Genomic DNA, 20,542 nt, shown 5'->3' with positions numbered 1-20,542 from the left:
GGCAGGCTTTGCTGGAGGAGGTTGGTGGAAACCGGAGCACCTGGGGGAAAGCCCAGGGTCACAGGAAAATCATGCAGATTCCACACTGGTCAAGAACGAAACTAGGGCTCTCCAAAATCCCTGAAAATCTGTAAGCTCGACAGTCAACCTTTCTGCCGAGACCCTTTGTTGCTTGAAATTCCAGCATCTGCAGATTTCCTCGTGTTTGAGGAAAACCTCAAGGATGGGTACAAGGGCTTTCTCGGGGAGGGTGGGTAGGAAATTGACGGAAGAGTTAGTTCAGAAGAGGCACATGCAGACTCCCCACCTCCCCTCCCTCCCAAATGCCCCGCAGTCCCACTCCCCATCCAGTGTGGAGATTTGGGGTGTGGGTGGGCATGCTGGCCGGTGCAGGGATGAGGGGGATTCTACCTGAATCCGGCCGCGGGTCGACGCCTGAAAAACAAGGAGCAGAGACACCATAGTGAGTGATCAGGTGAGGATTGGAGGGTAGGGGGATGTGTGGGGTGAGGAGGAAGGGGGAGGGCAAGTGGGGAGAGGGTGGAGAAAGGAGAGGAAGTGGGGGAGTGGGAGAGGAGAAGGGGGAGGGAGGAAAAGGGGATGGGGAAGTTGGGAGAGGGGGAAGGGAGAGAGGGAGGAGTGAAAGAGGGGCTGGGGATAGGGTGGTGGAGGGGAGGGAGATGGGTTGGAGGGGAAGGGTGGGGGGTGTGGTAGATGAGGGGTAAGAGACGGGTAAAGAGACGGGGGAGAGACGGGGGGGGAGAGACGGTGGGGAAAGACAGTGGGATGAGGGAGGGAAGCAAGAAGGGCAAAGATTCACAAGAGGGGATCAGTGAGAATTCTTGACCCCAGATGCTCTGACACCCATCGTGACCTCCACAGACTGTCCCCTCCACTCCTGCTGGTGGGGTTGTCATGTGTCCAACTCCACTTCTTCCTACCCCATCTGACTCCTCTTTGCCCTCACCCCCTTCCCAGCCCTCACCCCACACTGCTGGTTGAGTCGTCGTTCCCCCTTCACCCTCCGACTCATCCTGCACCAACACACAAATCCCCACCACTGCTGGTCAACTGACTGTGAATCCTCCACGTCTCCCGCTCAACTCTCCCCCCACCCACAGCTGGCTAGGGCCTTCTGATTCCTTTCCCTCCCACCCACCACCTCCCCCTCATCCCTCAACCCTGCCCTTCCTCCTATCTCTAGCCCCCAGAGTGCCGGCTGGAGCCCTCCCTCTCATTCCTCTCCTCTCACTGTTGGTAGGGTTGTTCATCCTCACCCCCTCTCATCTCCACCCCTCCATTTCCCTCATCCCTTCTTCATCCCCCCTCCTCCATCTCCACCGCCCTGCCCTTCAGCCTCACCCACCCTCCAACACCCTTTTCCCACACAGTGCAGATTGGGCTGCTTTTCTTCCCCCAACCCAGCTCCCTCCCTCACCCTATCCCCCCCCCCACCTCCCACTCTCTGCCAGACGAACTGTTTGGAATCCTGTTCCCATCACCCACCCCTCACGCCCAGTCAGGGTACTTTCAGACCCCCCTCCCCCATCAATCTTACCCCTCCATCCCTGACTCCTCCTCGTCGCACCACCAACACCATTCCCTCCCTCTCTTCCCTCACCCTACTCTCTCCATTCCTACTGCCGGTCGGGATCATCAACTCCTTCTCCCACCTGCCTGACACCCCTCACCACCCCTGCCGGTGCCACCTTACCACAGGCCCCTCCTCTCTTACTTCTAGTCACCAAGCATCCATTAGGCTCATGAGACCATGGATTTGCGCCTTGGAAGGTTTCCAGGGCGGATGCCTGGGCAAGGTTGTATGGAAGAGACTGGCAGTTGCCCATGCTGCAAGTCTCCCCTCTCCACACCACCGATGTTGTCCAAGGGAAGGGCATTAGGACCCATACAGCTTGGCACCGGTGTCGTTGCAGAGCAATGTGTGGTTAAGTGCCTTGCTCAAGGACACAACACGCTGCCTCAGATGAGTATCGAACTAGCGACCTTCAGATCATTAGACCGACGCCTTAACCACTTGACACGCGCCAACACATTTCCGGTCAAGGGTCACTCGAATTATCCCCCACCTCCTTGAACCCCTCCCTCCCCATCCCTCAACCCCAGCCCACTCATTAGCCAACTGGTTGTTCCAAATACTCTTCCCCTGTCCCCTGCTACTCAGTCCTGATCGAGCTTTCATATGCTTACCCCACGCCCCCCACTCCCATCCCACTCCCCCCTCCACTTCAACCCCGCTCTCCCTTCCCCCCGCGCCCACACTCACTGCTGGTGGGGTCGTTGCGAGTCTGCCTCCGCAGGTCCAGGATACTGCCAATTCCTTTCCTCTTCTTCTCATCGGCCTTCACCGCTTCCACCTCTTTACGGGGGTTGGGACCCTGTGGGGGTCGGTGGGGAGAGCCACACTCAGTCCACAGACAAACGCCCACCCCTCCCGCTCTCCCGCTCCCACACGACACTGGGGAAAGGGGAGGCTCAATGTCAGGGGGTGGGGGGAGGAGGAGGCCAGAGGGAAGGAGGGGAAATGCACTCTACTCCCACACTTAACCACTCCTGGACGGCTGGATGTGTTAGGAAGTTTGGAAAATCAGAGAGAACCACCGTCTGACCCAGGAGTATTCTGGGAAGAGGTGAGGGAATAAGGCATCCCAGTCCCCAGGACAATCCCTCTCCCAAAGAGCAGAATGCAAGTGAGGGAGAAGTGGGGCTAGGGGGAGGAGGGTTGGGCAGGCATATGGGAAAAGGCCAAATAGTCCATCCAGGTAAATCATGGAATCTCAGAGGTTAGTGAGGACAGGAAATTAATCTATTTTCACACAGGGCTGCAGGAAGAGAGCAGGACAGTGGGATTAGTCTAGTGTCTGATATGGGGCTATGGGAGGCAACTGGTGAGTGCGTTTAGTTTGGGACTGATACGAGGATGTGGGGAGAGAGCAGGGCGATGGGATTAGTCTGGGGTTTGACACAGGTCTGCGGAAGACAGCGGGGCTGTGAGATTAGTTTGGATTTGACACAGGACAGTGAGATTAGTTTGGGGACTGATACAGGGCAGTAGAGAGAGAACAGGGCAGTGGAATTAGTTTGGGGATTGACAGAAGTGTGGGGAGAGAGCAAGACAAGGCATTGGGATTTGTTTGGGGTTCGATACAGGGCTCTGGAAGAGAGCTGGGTGGTCGGATTAGTTTGGATCTCATACAGGATTGTGGGATTAGCTTGGGGACTGGCATGGCTGTGCGGAGAGAGCGGGGCGCTGGGATTAGTTTGGGGACTGACACAGGGGGCATTTTGGGGACTGATAGATATCAGAGGTGTGAAACTCACCTTTCTACGCATTAAGAAATGCCTCTTTTTCTCAAGTACCCGAGGTTCCTTGGTCTTGACGCCCAAGTACTTCATGTAAGTCACGATAGCATTGTATATTGTTGTACTATGGGATAGAGGGGTGCAAAGAGGGGAATGGATCAAAGACAAGGGCTAGAACGGTCTACCATCACACTCAATTGCCTTGTCCAGCAACTCCTTCCCATACCCCCAATCCAAACTCTTGGAAACCCCGACCAAAAGCAATCCCCATCACTGAGAAGGTACCGAAGTCATGTTGCCATGTTTTCCGAAGTCCCTCCACAAACTCCAAGAATTTTCTGTGGAGTACAGGGTTAGGTCAGAGCACTGGCCAAGGGCCCAAGTCCCACCCTTTACTCCTGGAGATTCTACTAAACGCAGGGTGGCTTCAAACCTCCTGCTGAGATGATCATGGAGAGTGTCGGTAGGGACAAGGGCAGTGTCTCTGCTTTGCTGCGTATTGTGTGATTGGACGGTGTGGAGGGAGCTTCACTCTGTGTCTGACCCCAGAAGTGTGTGATGGGACAGTGTGGAGGGAGCTTCACTCTGTCTAACCCCGGGAGTGTGTGATGGGATGGTGTAGAGGAAGCTTCACTCTGTGTCTTATTCCAGGATGTGTGATGGGACAGTGTGGAGGGAGTTTCACTCTGTGTCTCAGCCCGGAAGTAAGGGACAGAACAGTGTGGAGGGAGCTTCACTCTGTGTCTGACCCTGGAAGTGTGTGATGGGACGGTGTGGAGGGAGCTTCACTCTGTGTCTGACCCTGGAAGTGTATGATGGTATGGTGTGGAGGAAGCTTCATTCTGTGTCTGACCCCAGGAGTGTGTGATGGAACAGTGTGGAGGGAGCTTCACTCTGTGTCTGACCCCGGGAGTGTGTGATGGGTGTAAAGGAAGCTTCACTCTGTGTCTGACCCCAGGAGTGTGTGATGGGACGGTGTGGAGGGAGCTTCACTTGTCTAACCCCGGGAGTGTGTGATGGGACTGTGTGGAGGGAGCTTCACTCTGTGTATTATTCCAGGATGTGTGATGGGACAGTGTGGAGGGAGTTTCACTCTGTGTCTCAGCCCGGAAGTAAGGGACAGAACAGTGTGGAGGGAGCTTCACTCTGTGTCTGACCCTGGAAGTGTGTGATGGTATGGTGTGGAGGGAGCTTCACTCTGTGTCTGACCCTGGGATTGTGTGATGGGACGGTGTGGAGGGAGCCTCACTTCTGTGTCTGACCCCGGGAGTGTGTGATGGGATGGTGTGGAGGGAGCTTCACTCTGTGTCTGACCCCGAGAGTGTGTGATGGGACAGTATGGAGGGAGCTTCACTCTGTCTGATCCCAGAGTGTGCAATGGGACAGTATGGAGGGAGCTTCACTCGGTGTCTGACCCTGTAAGTGTGTGATGGTACGGTGTGGAGGGAGCTTCACTCTGTGTCTGACCCCGGGAGTGTGTCATGGGACAGTGAGGAGGGAGCTTCACTCTGTGCCTTATTCCAGGATGTGTGATGGGACGGTGTGGAGGAAGCTTCACTCTGTCTGATCCCAGAGTGTGCAATGGGACAGTATGGAGGGAGCTTCACTCTGTGTCTGACCCTGGAAGTGTGTGATGATACGGTGTGGAGGGAGATTCACTCTGTGTCTGACCCCGGGACAATGCTGAAGAAATGACTCAGAACTCACAGAGCCTCAGTATGTAGAAAGAGTCTGGGCTTTATGAAGCCTGATCCAGTTCTCCAACATCTCCATGTCAGGATTTCTCTGTCTCTCTCTCTCTCTCTCTCTCTCTGTGTCAGTGTTACAGAACTGAGGAACCAATTAGCTGGGAGTTCTGTTTTGCCTGGTGTTCAACTTTGTTATTCTGAAAAGCTCTCTTCCATTCCATTTCCTGCTTGTTAACATCGGCAAGTTTGTCTTTTAATTTTGTTTCACCTCAAATCTGAATGGTATAATCTCTCCCACCCCCTCTCACTGATCCTCATTTCCCCAGCCTCCATCTCTCACAAACACACACGCTTCGAGTCTCTCCCTCCTTTCTTTTTATAACTCCGAACATCCTCCCATTCTTTCCTCCTCTCTTTCTCTACCTCCCTCTTTCACCCCATTTGTCCCTCTCTCTCTGACCCTTCTCTTCCACCCGCCTGTCCTTCTCCTCATCTCGTTGCTGTATTGCATCAGCTATCTACTCCCCAACCCCTCCCTCCCTTTCCCTCTCGCTCCCTCCCCTTCTCTTTCTCCCATCCTTCTTTCTCCCTCCCCTTCTCTCGCTCCCTCCCTTGTTCGCTGCGCCTGCTTTGTCCTGCTCTCCTCCGTCTCTCTCCCAACTCTTGCCCCCAGATTGCATCAGCCTTCTGCTCCCCACAGCAGAAACCAGTCCCGTTCCCAGCCTCCAGCTCCCCATGGGGAGTGTCCTCCCCGGGAGCACAGCGCAGGCCAGGGGACAGGCTGCCACGTTGATGGGAGGAGGGGGGAGAAGGTGTCAGTCACTTTGTGGTTAGGGACTATCACTGACTCCCAAACCAGATCCTTCCTTCTCCCTCTCCCACTAACCTCTTCACTTTACACACTCTCCACTTTGTCTTTCTCCCTCCCTTTCTCAACCACTCCGTCTCTTTAGCTTCCCACACCCCTCTCCCTCTGCTTTCTCTTTCACTCTCTCTCCCCCTCATTCCCCCTTTCCCTCTCACTTTCTGTATCCCCTCCCAACTCATTCTCCTCTCTCCCCCCCCCCCCCCACGCCTGATGACTGTGGAAGGCATCACTGAACATCTCAGTCCCGTGCTCTCACACGTGCACAGTCCATCTGCCCTCCGTCAAGCACAGTTTGCCTGCCCGTGGGTGTCGACGTGTCCACGTTCCTATGCGCCCGAGTGTCCAAGTGTGTGGCATGTGTTGTACTGAACCTTGCAGTAGTGTGTGTGTGTGTGTGTGTGTATGTGTGTGTGCACATGCGCGTGTGTGCGCAGACAGGTAGGCATCCGATGCCGCAGTGAGCAGGCATTTATGAGTATAAAGCTGTGTCTGTGCAAGCACAGGATAGTGCCCTGACCTGGCACCAGGGGAGTCTCCTCCGATCCTCCCCTCCCCCCCCTTGTCCTTTGCCACCCACAACCTTTCACTAGAAGGAGAAAAGAGACACAGACAAAACAGAAAGAGCAGATGGGAATGGAGGCATCGATGAGGAGCCAGGGTGCAGAGAGCAAGGGATGCCGATTGAGAGAGGGGGACGAGGACGGAGAGTGTGAGACGCAGACGGATAGCTGTGTGCAGACAAGACAGCCAGAGGGTGACAGAAGCACCAGGCACGGTCAGTCCCCCTTACCTTTTCTCGTCGTCGGTGTTGGCGCTGTGTGTGAGAGAGAGGGAGAACAGAGAAGAGCGTTAACCAGATAAACCCCAGCCAGCACAAGACTCGGGACTCCCACCCACAGCAACCTGAAGGACATTTGGTTTATCATTGCCACACATACCGAGGTACAGTGAAAAACTTATCTTGCATACTGTTCCTAAAGGTTGAATCATTACACAGTGCATTGAGGTCGTACAAGGTAAAATAATAACACAGAATAAAGTGCAACAGTTACAGAGAAAGTGCAGGTAAACGATAGTGGAAAACTGTAATGACATAGACCGTGTGGTCAGGAGTCCAATACAAGGGTTAAAGGACCGTTCAATAGTCTGAAAACAGCAGCCTGGCAGCTGTCTTGAGCCCGGGGGTACCTGCTTTCCGTCTTTTGTAACTTCAGCCCAACAACAGGGGGTAGCAGAGAGAATAGGTGGAGTCTTTGATTATGTCAAGAGGTTATATGAGGTCAGGGGTCCATCTCATTGTACAAGGGTCTGTTGATGGACTCCAGACTTCATAACCGACCTTGTTCTGACATTTCAGATTATTGTTTACCTGTATTGCACTCTCTCTGTAGCTGCAGCACTTTATTCTGCACTCTGTTATTGTTTTACTGTCTCGATGCACTGGTCTGTATGACAAGCTTTTCACTGTGTCTCAGTACTTGTGACAAAGGAAACAATTCACCAGTTTGAGCAGCCTTACAGCAGCGGGATGAATGCTCATTCAGATTCTTAGCAGCAGACAGAACGAAAACACCACCAGCCCCTAAACTATCAGCTACCCCCCCCCCCGCCACCCGAACCTCATCCCCTCTCTCAGGCTCACCGGCGAAAAACATCTTGCTGGATGTGTCGGCTGTTGTAACCAGAGGGGTAACCAGTCATGATCTAGGAGCAGGATGCTAGTTGGAGGGACCCGATGACTTCGAGCGGAGCAGGCGTCTCAGTATGGAAGAGGGCGGAACCTCTCTCTCCTGCTTTAAAGCTTCACGTCCCGGGCTGATGCAACAACATCCGCCCCTGGGTGGGGGGGGGGGGGGGGGGAGGGGAGGGGACTTGTTCAAACCTCTGATTCGCTGGTTCAGGGAAGGGAACGAGGATTAGATGTTGTTGGGGAGGGGGGAAACGGGTTCAGGCAGAGTGTTGTTCACATCAGAGAGGAGGGGGCTAGATCTCTGCATGGCCAGATGGAACCTCTCCCCCACTGACAATAACTTGTCAGATCTGCTGTGGGCAGACAGAGTCAGGGAGTCCATTCCTCCCATCTGCTCCCTGCTCACTCTATCGACAGATTTCTCCCCCCACCCTCTCCAGACCTGTCCTGAGCACTGCCACCTATTCTCACAGAATGGAACAGCACAAGAATAGGCTCTTCAGCCCAGGACATTGTGCCAAACTACTTACCCATCCCTCCTGCCTACACAACATTCATATTCCCCCATTCCTTAACTATCCGTCTACCTGTCTAGAAGCCACTTAAACACCTCTGTCATATCTGCCTCCATCACCACCCCGGCAGCGTATTCCAGGCACTCACAAATCTCTGCGTAAAAACAAAACTTGCCCCACACATCTCCTTTAAACTTCACCCTCCCCCTACTCCAGCCACCAAAATGCATGCCTCTTAGTATATGAAACAGTACAACACAGGGAGAGGCCCTTCAGCCCATTGAGTCTGTGCCTTACACGAGACCAAACTGAACTAAAACCCTGCTGCCTACCCGTGATCCATATCCCTCCATTGTGTGCCTCTTCGTATGCCGGTCCAACAGCCTCTGATACCCTCTACTCCTGTCTCCACCCTGGCGGCATCTGTCAGGTACCCACCACCCCCTGTCGAAAATAAACTTGCCCTTCTCGCCCTAGGTGCATGCCCTCTTTTAGTAGGCCTTTCGACCCTGAGGATAAAGGTTCTGACTGTCTATATGGACGCCTCTCGTAAGGTTACAGACCTCTATCGGGTCTCCCCCTTCCGCCTCCACCACACCTCTCAGCTCACCCCCTCCACCCCCCGCCCAGCACAATGTTCAGGTCGAGCTCGACACTTCGTGACTCACCCCCCCCCCCCCCCCCACCAGCATGCAGTATGTACGATCTACAGTCACCGAGACTCGTCCCAAAGCTCCAGCCCACACCACCTCTCCCCACCAAGCTGGACATGGGCGGCAAAGGTGAGGGGACAACCATCACACCACATCCTCCAACCAGCGCACCCCTCCCCTCCTGAACTTGGAAATACTTTGGCCTTCCCTCATTGCCGCAGGGTCTAAATCCTGGGACTCCGCTCCCTAGGAGCACCACACACTCAGGGCTGCAGAAGTGCAAGAAGGCAGCTCATCGGCACCTTCTCAAGGGGGCTCCAAGGAGGGGGTAATTCAATACTCTGATTACTCACAGCCCCTTAAAATGAACAAAAAGATTAAAACCAAGGCATGTCAGGTGAACTAAATCAAAAGGTACTTTAAGTGGTAGCATGGGAGCACAGCGGGTAGTGAAACACTATTACAGTGACAAGGACGTGGGTTCAATTCCCGTCACTGCCTGTGAGGAGTTTGTACGTTCTCCCTGTGTCTGCATGGGTTTCCTCCAGGGGCTCTGCTTTCCTCCCACATTACATTTGACGTTTGGATTAATAGGTTAATTGGTCACACGGATGTAATTGGCACCGCAGGCTCATTAGGCCAGAGGATCCTGCTACTGTGCTGGGTCTCTAAACATAATATAAGACAAAAGAAAATTAATCAATCTACAAATAGGGCCAGATTACTTTTATCTGGGGCGTGGAGTTTGTTGCAAAAGGGGTTCTGTTCACCCAGGAAATCCAGCGGGCAGACCATCGACACAACGATGGGCGAATGTTGATTCAGCCACTCACTGTCTGCCTGCTGTCAGCAACCGGCCCAGGGAAGATGATCAGGGTGACACAGAGTGCACCAGGGTAGAGCAGGTTCAGCAGGTAGAACACATCCAGTGGCACCATGCCCAATGCTACAAGGAGAATATCACCAGACCTACAGGCAGACAGTGAGCCATCCTACAGGGAAACTGCTCAATGCCGCAGATCGACTGTGAGCAACACTACAGGGAAACAATGCCCGGTGTTATAGCTCAAAAGTTGTCAATGCTACAGACACACAGTGGCCAATAGGACAGGTGGAATATATCTAACACTACAGCCATGCAGTCATCAACGCTGTGGGTAAACAATATCCAACACAAGTAGAATATGACAAACACTGTTTTTAAAAAATGATTTCTGCTTTTACACTTTTAATTTAACTATTTAATATACATATATACTTAATGTAATCCATTGTTTTCTGTATTGTTCATGTATTGCATTATACCGCTAAGTTAACAAATTTCACGACAAATGCCTGTGATATTAAACCCAATTCTGATACAACAGGCAGACTGTGTCCAATGCTACAAGCAGACTGTGTCCAATCCTACAGGCAGCATACTTCCAAAACTACAAGCCCATGGTGACCAACACTACAGGTAGAATATTTCCAATACTACAGGCAGATTGTGAACAGCACTACAGGCATAACACATCCAATATACAGCACCACAGGCAGACTGCGACTAATCTACAAGTAAACAATATCACCTGTTATTGAGAGGGAAGATGGTGGCGCGACATAGCTCGCAGCAGCCACTCCAGTGGTGATGTCTGTTATTTGTCAAGTCGGATGCCATGCACAATCCTGATTTGATGGAGACGGACGTGACAGCACAGAGGAACATCTGGTGAAACTTCTAAAATCCCTGCTTCGCTGCTGCTGCGTGATCCAGAATCTCCGGAGAAGAAGGCCCCGAGTCCTCGGCTTTGCTTGTTGCTCGGCGGCCAGGGGAGGGTCAAAGCGCTCGGCAGAGGATGGTGCTCGGAGAGGCTGTGTCGAAGGACTGGTCGGAGGCTTGAAGTTTTCAGACGGACTCAGAGTCTGCTGCGGTCAGGTGCTTCCAATGGTGCTGCATTGGCAAGTTTGTGGTGCTTGGAGGTTCATGGCAGGGAGAATTTCTCCCTTCTACCGTCTGCATGAGATGATGCGGCTACTGGGACTTTGAGACTTTTTTTTTACCGTGCCCATGGTCTGCTCTTTATCAAATTACGGTATTGTCTTGCACTATTGTAACTATATGTTATAATTACGTGGTTTTGTCAGTTTTAGTCTTGGTCTGTCCTGTGTTTCTTGTGATATCATTCTGGAGGAACATTGCATTGTTTTTTAATGCATGCATTTCTAAATGACAATAAACGAGGACTGAGTGTCCTCATAATCTAATCTAATATCCAAAACAGTCGAGCAGTGACTAATGCTACAGATGAAATACACTCAACATTACAGGCAAAACATGACTTCTACTACAGACAAAAGGTATCAAAGGCTACAAGCAAATTGTTATCAGCACTACAGGTGGGATCATGCCCAGTGCTTCAACAGGAATACTTCTAATGCTACAGGTAAACAGCAATCAATGCAGCAGGTTCAATACATACAGATGGAACACGGCCAATGCTACAGGTAAACAGGATCCAACACTAGGAGAATACAAACACAAGACATATTGCAGATTCTGGAAATCCAGAGTAACACACATACAAAATGCTGGAAGAACACAGCAGGTCAGGCAGCATCAATGGAAAATGGTAAACAGTTTTGGGCCGAGGTTAGAATATTTCCAGTGCTCCAGGCAGACTACTACCAATACTACATGCAATTGGTGCTCACGACAGGTAGAACACTCCCAGTGCCACAGGCAGACTGTACACCACACCACAAATTGGAGCACAATCAGCACAACAGACAGGGAATGTCTGGCACAACAGGCAACCCACATCCATCGGTGCACACAGCCCTTGACCGACACCCAAAAACTACAAGCGAGCCCTTCCGACTGACAGGCATCAGAGGACATCCCCCAACTTCCTCGATCAGAAACATATGGGACCCTATCACACCCGCCCCCCCCCCCCCGATATTCCTGCTGCTGTTCCAATCTTTATCCCCCCGGTGACCACCATGCGAGGTCAGTCTCTGGATCTTAGAGAATGGGAAGGACGAGATTCACTTACGTTGCCTCCTCCACCTTGGGCAACAGCTGCTCTGCATATGCCTTTTCCTTCAGGTCCATGGTTTCACGGTCCAGATCGCGATCCGCATCTAATTCCGACAGCTCCTTCTCGCCAATCGTCATGCCCATCATTCTCTTGTTCCTGATTCCAAACAGAAACACCAACATCAGCACCTTGGGACACTACTGGAGTCAGACCAGAGTGAAGCTCCCTCCACGCCGTCCCATCACACAATCCCGGGGTCAGACACAGAGTGAAGCTCCCTCCACGCCGTCCCATCACACACTCCTGGGGTCAGACACAGAGTGAAACTCCCTCCACACTGTCCCATCACACACCCCCGGGGTCAGACACAGAGTGAAGCTCCTTCCACACTGTCCCATCACACACCCCTGGGGTGAGACACAGAGTGAAGCTCCCTCCACACTGTCCCATCACACATTCCCGGGGTCAGACACAGAGTGAAGCTCCCTCCACACTGTCCCATCACACAATCCCGGGGTCAGACACAGAGTGAAGCTCCCTCCACACTGTCCCATCACACACTCCCCGGGTCAGACACAGACTGAAGCTCCCTCCACACTGTGCCATCACACACTCCTGAGGTCAGACACAGAGTGAAGCTCCCTCCACACTGTCCCATCACACACTTCCCGGGTCAGACACAGGGTGAAGCTCCCTCCACACCGTCCCATCACACACCCCTGGAGTCAGACCAGAGTGAAGCTCCCTCCTCACTGTCCCATCACACATCCTGGAATAAGCCACAGAGTGAAGCTCCCTCCACACCGTCCCACCACACACTCCCCGGGTCAGACACAGAGTGAAGCTCCCTCCACACTGTCCCATCACACACACCCGGGGTCAGACACAGAGTGCAGCTCCCTCCACACTGTCCCATCACACACTCCTGGGGTCAGACACAGGGTGAAGCTCCCTCCACACCGTCCCATCACACACCCCTGGAGTCAGACCAGAGTGAAGCTCCCTCCTCACTGTCCCATCACACATCCTGGAATAAGCCACAGAGTGAAGCTCCCTCCACACCGTCCCACCACACACTCCCCGGGTCAGACACAGAGTGAAGCTCCCTCCACACTGTCCCATCACACACACCCGGGGTCAGACACAGAGTGCAGCTCCCTCCACACTGTCCCATCACACACTCCTGGGGTCAGACACAGAGTGAAACTCCCTCCACACTGTCCCATCACACACTCCTGGGGTCAGACACAGAATGAAGCTCGCTCCACATTGGGAGTGTCAGGGGTGGGGTGGGGGGTTAGATGTCAGGGACTGGGTGGGAGATGGAGGAGGGAGGGAGCATGAGGGGAGGGTGAGAGGGTGCGGGAGGTGAGACAGAGGGAGAGGGAGTGTGAAGGGGGGAGATGGAATGAGAGAGGGAGATGGCCCGTTGGAGGGAAAGGAAGTGGGCAAACAGATGGAGATCACGGGTTTGGTTCCCAGAGGGATGAAGAACGAGATTACGTGGCCTTCACCTGAAGTCTTCCAGCTGGATGAAGATTTCCTGGGTCAGGGCCTTCTGCATGGCCTTCACAATATTCCTCAAACTCTCCTCAACCAGCATGTCAGGACGGCAGCGGTCTGCAAACAACGAGACAGGACCATCGTCAAGTGAGAACACTCTCTCAGTCCCTCCCTAGCTAACTTCTCTCTCACTCCCTTTCTCACTCTTACATCCTATATACCTCCCCTCCCACCCTCCCTGCAATGAATCCCCATTCCTCACTCACTCACCCTCCCCCTCTCTCATCCCATCACCCTCCCTGCCTTATCCACCAACGAGCACCGTCACTGACATAAAAGTGACCAGATCGTTCCCCAAACCATATTTTATTTCGATCCATTGTTTTCTCGAGAAAGTCCCCGCCAGCATTTACTACCCCTGGAGAAGGTGAAGGTGAGGCTGCACTTTGAAGAGTTACAGAGGGTGTGGAGAAGGAGGTTCCATGGTGCTGTCGGGGGGTGGGGGAGAGTGCCTCGGCGTCCAGACCCTGCCACAGTGAAGGAACAGATGACGGATTTCTGAGTCAGAGGAGGGGTTGATGGGAAGCGGAGATGAGAACCTGGGGGCAGTGGTTTCCTCACCCTGCAGGGTGAGGAGAGATGTGCGGGGGGGGGGGTGGTGGTTTGGGAGGAGCTGTCAAAGAAGCACTGGCAGGTAACCACAGTGCACGCTGCAGACACTGTCAGCCAGTGGTGGAGGGAGGGGGTGGGTGAGGTGCTGATCAAGCAGCTGCCCTGTCCTGGACAATGTCAATCTTCTCACGAGTTGCTGGGAGCCGCATTCACCCAGTCAAATAGGGTGGGTCCCATCACACTCCTGACTCGCGCCTTGTAGATGTGGGGGAAGGTAATAATGTGGCAGATGTGGAAACCATGGACTAGCACCACCCAGACCAGTGGGGAGTGTCTCATCACGCTCCTGACTCGCGCCTTGTAGAGCTGGGGAAGGTAATGTGGCAGCGGCATACAACTTGGGGCAACTGGGGGATGGGCGATAAATGCTGGCATTGTCAAAGACACCCACAGTCTTCAGTCTGACCATTTATCTTTCATCTAAACTTATAAATAATCTGGAGAAAAATCTCTGTAGATGTCTGAAATGTAAGCTGGTAATTGGTTTGTTACAACCATAGAACACTACAGCACAGAAAACAGGCCATTAGGCCCTTCTAGTCTGTGCCGAAACATTATTCCGCTGGTCCCACTGACCTGCACCCAGTCCATAACCCTCCAGACCTCTCCCATCCATCTATCCAATTTATTCTTAAAACTGAAGAGTGGGCCCGCATTTACGTCAGATGGCAGCTTGTTCCACACTCCCACCACTCTGAGTGAAGAAGTTCCCCCTAATGTTCCCCCTAAACCTTTCCCCTCTCACCCTAAAGCCATGTCCTCTCGTACTTATCTCTCCTAATCAAAGTGGAAAGAGCCTATTCACATTTACACTGTCTATACCCCTCATAATTTTGTAAACCTCTATCAAATCTCCCCTCATTCTTCTACACCCCAAGGAATAAAGTCCTAACCTGATCAATCTTTCCCTGTAACTCACTCCTGAAGACCCGGCAACATCCTAGTAGATCTTCGCTGCACTCTTTGACTCTTGTTGTGGTCACAAGTACCGAGTTACAGTGAAACCTTTGTTTTGCACGCCATCCATAGATACTTCAATCATATCAGAGCTTTACCTCGTCGGTCAGGGCATTGGAAGATGAGGGGCAGCACAGCGGTTAATGTAACACTTTACGGTGTCGGCAATCAGAAGATCGCGGTTCAATTCACGGGACTGTTTGTAAGGAGTTTGTATATTTTCCCTGAGACCACGTGGGTTTCCTCCGGTCTCCTCCCACATTTCAAAAACGTACGGGTTAGGGTTAGTAAGTTGTGGACATGCTATGTTGGCATCCTTGGACTGAGTGGGTTGTTGACACTAACGACACTATTTCACTCTATGTTTTGGTGTACATGTGACAAATAAAGCTAATCTTTAATCTCTAGGAGACAGTAAGTGATGTTGCAGCTGTATAAAACTTTGATTCGGCTGCACTTGGGAGTATTGCGTGGAGTACTGGTCGCCCTGTTAAAGGAAGGGCGGAGAGACTTTGGAAAGGGTGCAAAAGAGGTTCACCAGCATGCTGCCTGCATTAGAGGGCATGGGCTATCAGGACAGGTTGGATAAATGAATTGTTTTACCTGGAGTGGCAATGAGGAAGATCTGACTTGTACAGAGGTACAAATCGCGTAGGCAGGGCTGAAATGTTACACACTGGAGTACACAGATTTAAGGTGAGAGGGGGAAAGTTTGAAGGAGATTTACAAGGCAGGTTTTTCACAGAGAGTGGTGGGTGCTTGGAATGTGCTGCCAGAGATGATGGGGGAGGCAGATATGATAGAAATATTTAAGGATATGGATGTGCAGGGAATGGAGGGATGGAGGGAATGGAGGGATGAAGAATGGAGGGACTGAAGGGAGGAAGAATGGAGGGATTGGAGGGATGAAGAATGGAGGAATGGAGGGATGAAGGGATTTTACTCATCACTCAAAGCACAGTGGATATTTGGAACCCTTCACCACGGAAAAAAGCTGAGGATGTTTAAGAGACACGAAGCTGTGAATTGGACACGCTGCTGGTGTAGGAAAATGTCACTCATAAAAAACATCCTGTCCACAGGCATCACGGTTTAGTACAACATCTGCTCTGCACAGAACTGCGCACACATCTCAGCATGTCACAGAAACCAGCCTCCCCTCCACGGACTCTGTCTACATTTCTTGCTGCCTCAGTAAAGCAGCCAGTATAACCAAAGACCAGCAACACACATCAAAGTTGCTGGTGAACGCAGCAGGCAAGGCAGCATCTGTAGGAAGAGGTGCAGCCGACATTTCAGGCCGAGACCCTTCATCAGGACTGAAACGTCGACTGCACCTCTTCCTAGAGATGCTGCCTGGCCTGCTGCGTACCAGCAACTTTGACGTGTGTTGCTTGAATTTCCAGCATCTGCAGAATTCCTGTTGTTTGCGTTAGTATAACCAAAGACCCCAGCCACCCCGGAAATTCTCTCTTCTCCCCTCTCCCATCGGACAAAAGATACACAAGCCTAAAAGCACGTGCAAATAGGCTCAAGGACAGCATCTACCCCTGCTGTTATCAGACTCTACAACACTCCTCTTCTAAGCCAAGATGGACTCTTGCTCTCATAGTCTTCCTTACACATTGTTTATCTGCACTGCACTTTCTCTGGAACACTTTACAGTGTCTGCCTTCTTTGTGACCTCGAGGTACTGATATATGGAACAGTCTCTCCGGGTGACACACGGATAAAGCCTTTTTGTATCTCCATATGTGTGACAATAGTAAACCAATCAGACTGCTTATGGGTGAACAGCAGTGAATGGAGCTACAGGAAGAATTCCAGCGAAGAGTGATGAACCCAAAAAAGCAGGACTACAGACCAGAAACAATGCTATAAACTCCTACCATGCTAAGCTGGATGATGACACCACACACGACCCTCTACTTACCCAATTCAAACGATATCTCGGGTGGGACAGACACTTTGAGAATCTGGAAAACAAGCAGAGCAACAAAATGTTAGTTTCACCATAGCCTGACACCCTGTGCCATCCCCTCTCCTCCTGTCTCTCTTCTCGGAGAAGGTACAGCAGCTTGAAAGCCCAGTCGAACCCTCTCAAGAACACCTTCTTCCCCACTGCTATCAGGCTCCTGCACCAATCCCCACCCTTCACACGCCCTGCACCTTCAAAATCGAGTTTATTGTCAGATGCACAAGTCCATAATATGCACAGACGCAATGAAAAACTTACTTGCAACAGCATCACAGGCATATAGCATCAGATAAGCAGCATTCTCCAGAAAAAAAAACATAAATTAAACATTAATTAAAAACAATTCTTACAAGAAAGGACACAATTAGAATGAAAAAAGTCCATTGTAGTGCAAAGTATTGCGATACTGAGACAGTGGTGTGCCAGATGGTTCAGGAACCGAATGGTTGAAGGGAAGTAGCTGTTCCTGAACCCGGTGGTGTGGGACTTCAGGTTTCTGTATCTCCTGCCCGATGGGATCTACAAGAAGACGGCATGGCCCAGATGGTGGGGATCTTTGATGATGGGCGTTGCCTTCCTGACGCAGCACCTCCTGTAGATACTATCGATGTTCGAGAGGGATGTGCCTGAGATGTATTGGGCAGAGTTCATTACTCTATAATTCACCCATGACCATCAGAAGCAAACAGAGAATTGTGGACACAGTTCAGCGTGTCACATAAACCAGCCTTCCCTCCATGGACTGTGTCTCCACTCCTAGCTGCCTTGGTAAAGCAGCCAGCGTAATAAAAGACCCCTCCCATCTTGGACATTCTCTCTTCTCCTCCCCCTCCCATCAGAATCATGTTTATTATCACTGGCATATGTCATGAACTTTGCTGGTTTGTGGCATCAGTAAAGTGCAATGCATAAAAAAAGATCTTTAAGCAGAAGGCACAAAAGGCTGAAAGCACCCGGCTTAAGGACAGCTTCTACGTCGTTGTTTTCAGACTACTGAATCGTCCCGAGTACAATATGATGGACTCTTGACCTTACTGTCTACCTCTAGCTTGCATGATATTTGCCACACAGCACTTTCCCTGTAGCTGTTACAGCTTATTCTGCATTCTGCTGTTCTACCTCAATGCACTGTGTAATGAAATGATCTGTATGAACAGAATGCAAGACAGGATTTTCACTGTACCTCAATATATGTGAAAATTATAAACCAATTTACCATTAATCTAAGCTAATCTAACCAAATTGCTCACCGGCGCCTCTACTTTCCAGCCGCATAAACAGAGAATTCTCCAATTTCAGGTAACGCACTCCCCCCACCACCTGTCCCTTTCTCTCTCTGGTGGTGTCCCAGACTTCCCACATCCCACAAACAGTAAAAAACACTGCCCTGATGCCATTCTCACTACACTGCTCTCCCCTAACAGATGAGGAATGAACAAATAAGAACAAAAAGGGAGAGATATATACCTGATACTTTACCTCGCGCAAGCCTGATGAGCCAAACACTGACACACTCAAAAGAATGGCCGCTCTGCTTGCAGTTGTATCATTTTTATTCACCCTTTCTAAAGAATCTCTCTCATTGATTGGCTGCAGCCCAACTCCTGGAAACTGCCGCGAAGCTCTGCAATGTCTCCATCGACCCTTACCAATTTTTATTCGTGCACCACAGTAAACATCCTACCTGGCTGGATTACAACTTGATACTGCAGCTGCTCTGTCCATCTCACAAGAAACTGCAGAGTTGTGGACGCAGCTCAGTATCACAGAAACCAGCCTCCCCTCCATGGACTTCCTGCTGCCTCAGAAAAGCAGCTAGCATAATCAAAGACCCCACCCACCCTTGGGCATTCTCCCTATCCCCCATCCCGCCAACTGAGCAAAAGATTTTTAAAAAAACCCGAAAGCATGTACCACTGGGCTCAAGGACAGCTTCTGTTCCACTTGTTATAAATTGACTGAACGGTCTCCTAGTACACTAAGATGGGACACTTGACCCCATGGTCTAGCTTGTCCTGAGCCTTGTACCTTATTGTCTGCCTGCACTGCACTATAGCGGTGTTATTGTCCAATCTGCGGATTCTGGGGGGAGAGGCCTGAGGGGGATAACACACTTACCGCGGCTCGGTCCAGGAACATATGGAAGTAGTCCACAAACATACGACGGGCATCCTTGATGTTGGCACCTTTGAACATCTCACCGTGCAAGTAACAAAGCTGATGGGTGGAGGTGGGGAGGGAGAGAGAGAGAAAGGCAGAGGGCAAAATGAGAACAATCCATACCGATGGGTCTCTGCCTAGCTTGGGGCATGGGGTGGGGGAGGGGCAACAGCTCTCTGCTCTGCACGAAACCACCTGTACCACAGTCTTAAAGAGCCCAAACTGCTCTCCTTCTGGGCAAACCTCCTCTGTAAAGGACTAGGCACTGCCAGAACACGTCCACCGCTCTGGGCTGTTCCCCTCACATACCCCTCATTCCCCACAATTACCCCTTCACTCCACCACAATTACCCATCTTTCCCACACAATTCCCCATCATTCCCCCAGCTACCCACTCATTCCCACAGTTACCCCCTCATTCCCCCACAATTACCCCCTCATTCCTCCAGTTACCCATCATTCCTATACATTTACCCCATCATTCCTGACAATTACCCCTTCACTCCACAATTACCCATCTTTCCCACACAATTCCCAATCATTTCCCCACAATTACCCCCTCATTCCCAGTTACCCCCTCATTCCCACACAGCTACCCCCTAATTTCCCCAGTTACTTCCTAATTCCCCCAGTTACCTACCATTCCCACACAATTACTCCCTCATTCCCACAGTTACCCCATATTCCCATACATTTGCATCCTCATTCCCACACAATTACCCATTATTCCCACACAATTACTCCCTCATTTCCCCACAATTACCCCTTCATTTACCCACAAGTAAGCCTTTCCCATTGAAAAAGATCGTCGATTCCGTCCTTCCCTCCACGATACCACATGTCCTTCCGAGTATCCCAATCCCCTGTGACATTTGACTCCCAGCGTGCTTCACTGCCTCCAAATGCACTTTCTCTTCCCAGCCCACAGAGCACCCACCCCCCCACACAGGACTGACTCACCCCCTCGCTCCCAGTCTAAAAGCTAACGCACCCTCTGCACAAAGTGTGGGTGAGAGCAGAGGGGACGTGTGGGGTTAACAGGTCACTCACCACGGATGAAGCATCGAACTGCAGGATAACGTGGTGGAGAAAGATGATCAGGTAGGTGGGCCTGTCCTTCAGCAGATCGATACATTGGAAATGGCTACAGGTATCGTCAACTTGCTGAGGGGCAAAAGGAATAGGTCAATCACCCGCGCAAAGTCCAGATTATTGTCCAAAGCTCAAAGTAAAACATTATCAAAGTACATATACAGTCAGTATCAGATACACCTGTAAACCTGCTCATTAATGCAAATATCTAATCATGAGGCAGCAACTCACTGGTTCAGTTGTTGTTCAGACCAAACATCAGAATGGGGAAGAGGAAATGTGATCTAAGTGACTTTGACCGTGGAATGATTGCAGGTGCCAGACAGGGTGGCTTGGCCATCTCAGAAACTGCAGATTCTCTTGGGATTTTCACACACAACAGAGTTTACAGAGAAAGGTGCGATAAACAAGAGACATCTAGT

General features: G+C 51.4%; 1 protein-coding gene across 5 annotated transcripts in view; it reads right to left on the bottom strand.

The window, feature by feature from the left end:
- arhgef1 (Rho guanine nucleotide exchange factor (GEF) 1) overlaps nt 1-20,542 on the bottom strand; it is a 129,918-nt gene that overhangs the window by 45,173 nt on the left and 64,203 nt on the right. For 4 of the 5 annotated variants that reach the window (XM_072266262.1, XM_072266264.1, XM_072266266.1 and 1 more), the window contains exons 4-12: nt 20,079-20,192; nt 18,987-19,085; nt 16,824-16,866; nt 13,273-13,378; nt 11,774-11,914; nt 6,668-6,691; nt 3,340-3,445; nt 2,285-2,396; nt 412-435 (exon numbers count right to left, since the gene is read on the bottom strand). In XM_072266262.1, coding sequence (XP_072122363.1) covers nt 412-435; nt 2,285-2,396; nt 3,340-3,445; nt 6,668-6,691; nt 11,774-11,914; nt 13,273-13,378; nt 16,824-16,866; nt 18,987-19,085; nt 20,079-20,192 — 769 coding nt within the window. The remainder of the gene's footprint in view (nt 1-411; nt 436-2,284; nt 2,397-3,339; nt 3,446-6,667; nt 6,692-11,773; nt 11,915-13,272; nt 13,379-16,823; nt 16,867-18,986; nt 19,086-20,078; nt 20,193-20,542) is intronic. The other variant, XM_072266265.1, reaches the window with a different exon arrangement.

This window comes from Mobula birostris, chromosome 8 (assembly GCF_030028105.1).
Source record: "Mobula birostris isolate sMobBir1 chromosome 8, sMobBir1.hap1, whole genome shotgun sequence".
NCBI lineage: Eukaryota > Metazoa > Chordata > Chondrichthyes > Myliobatiformes > Myliobatidae > Mobula > Mobula birostris.
The sequence above is the reverse complement of the archived record's forward strand: the minus strand, read 5'-3'. Positions and strand labels throughout refer to the sequence as shown.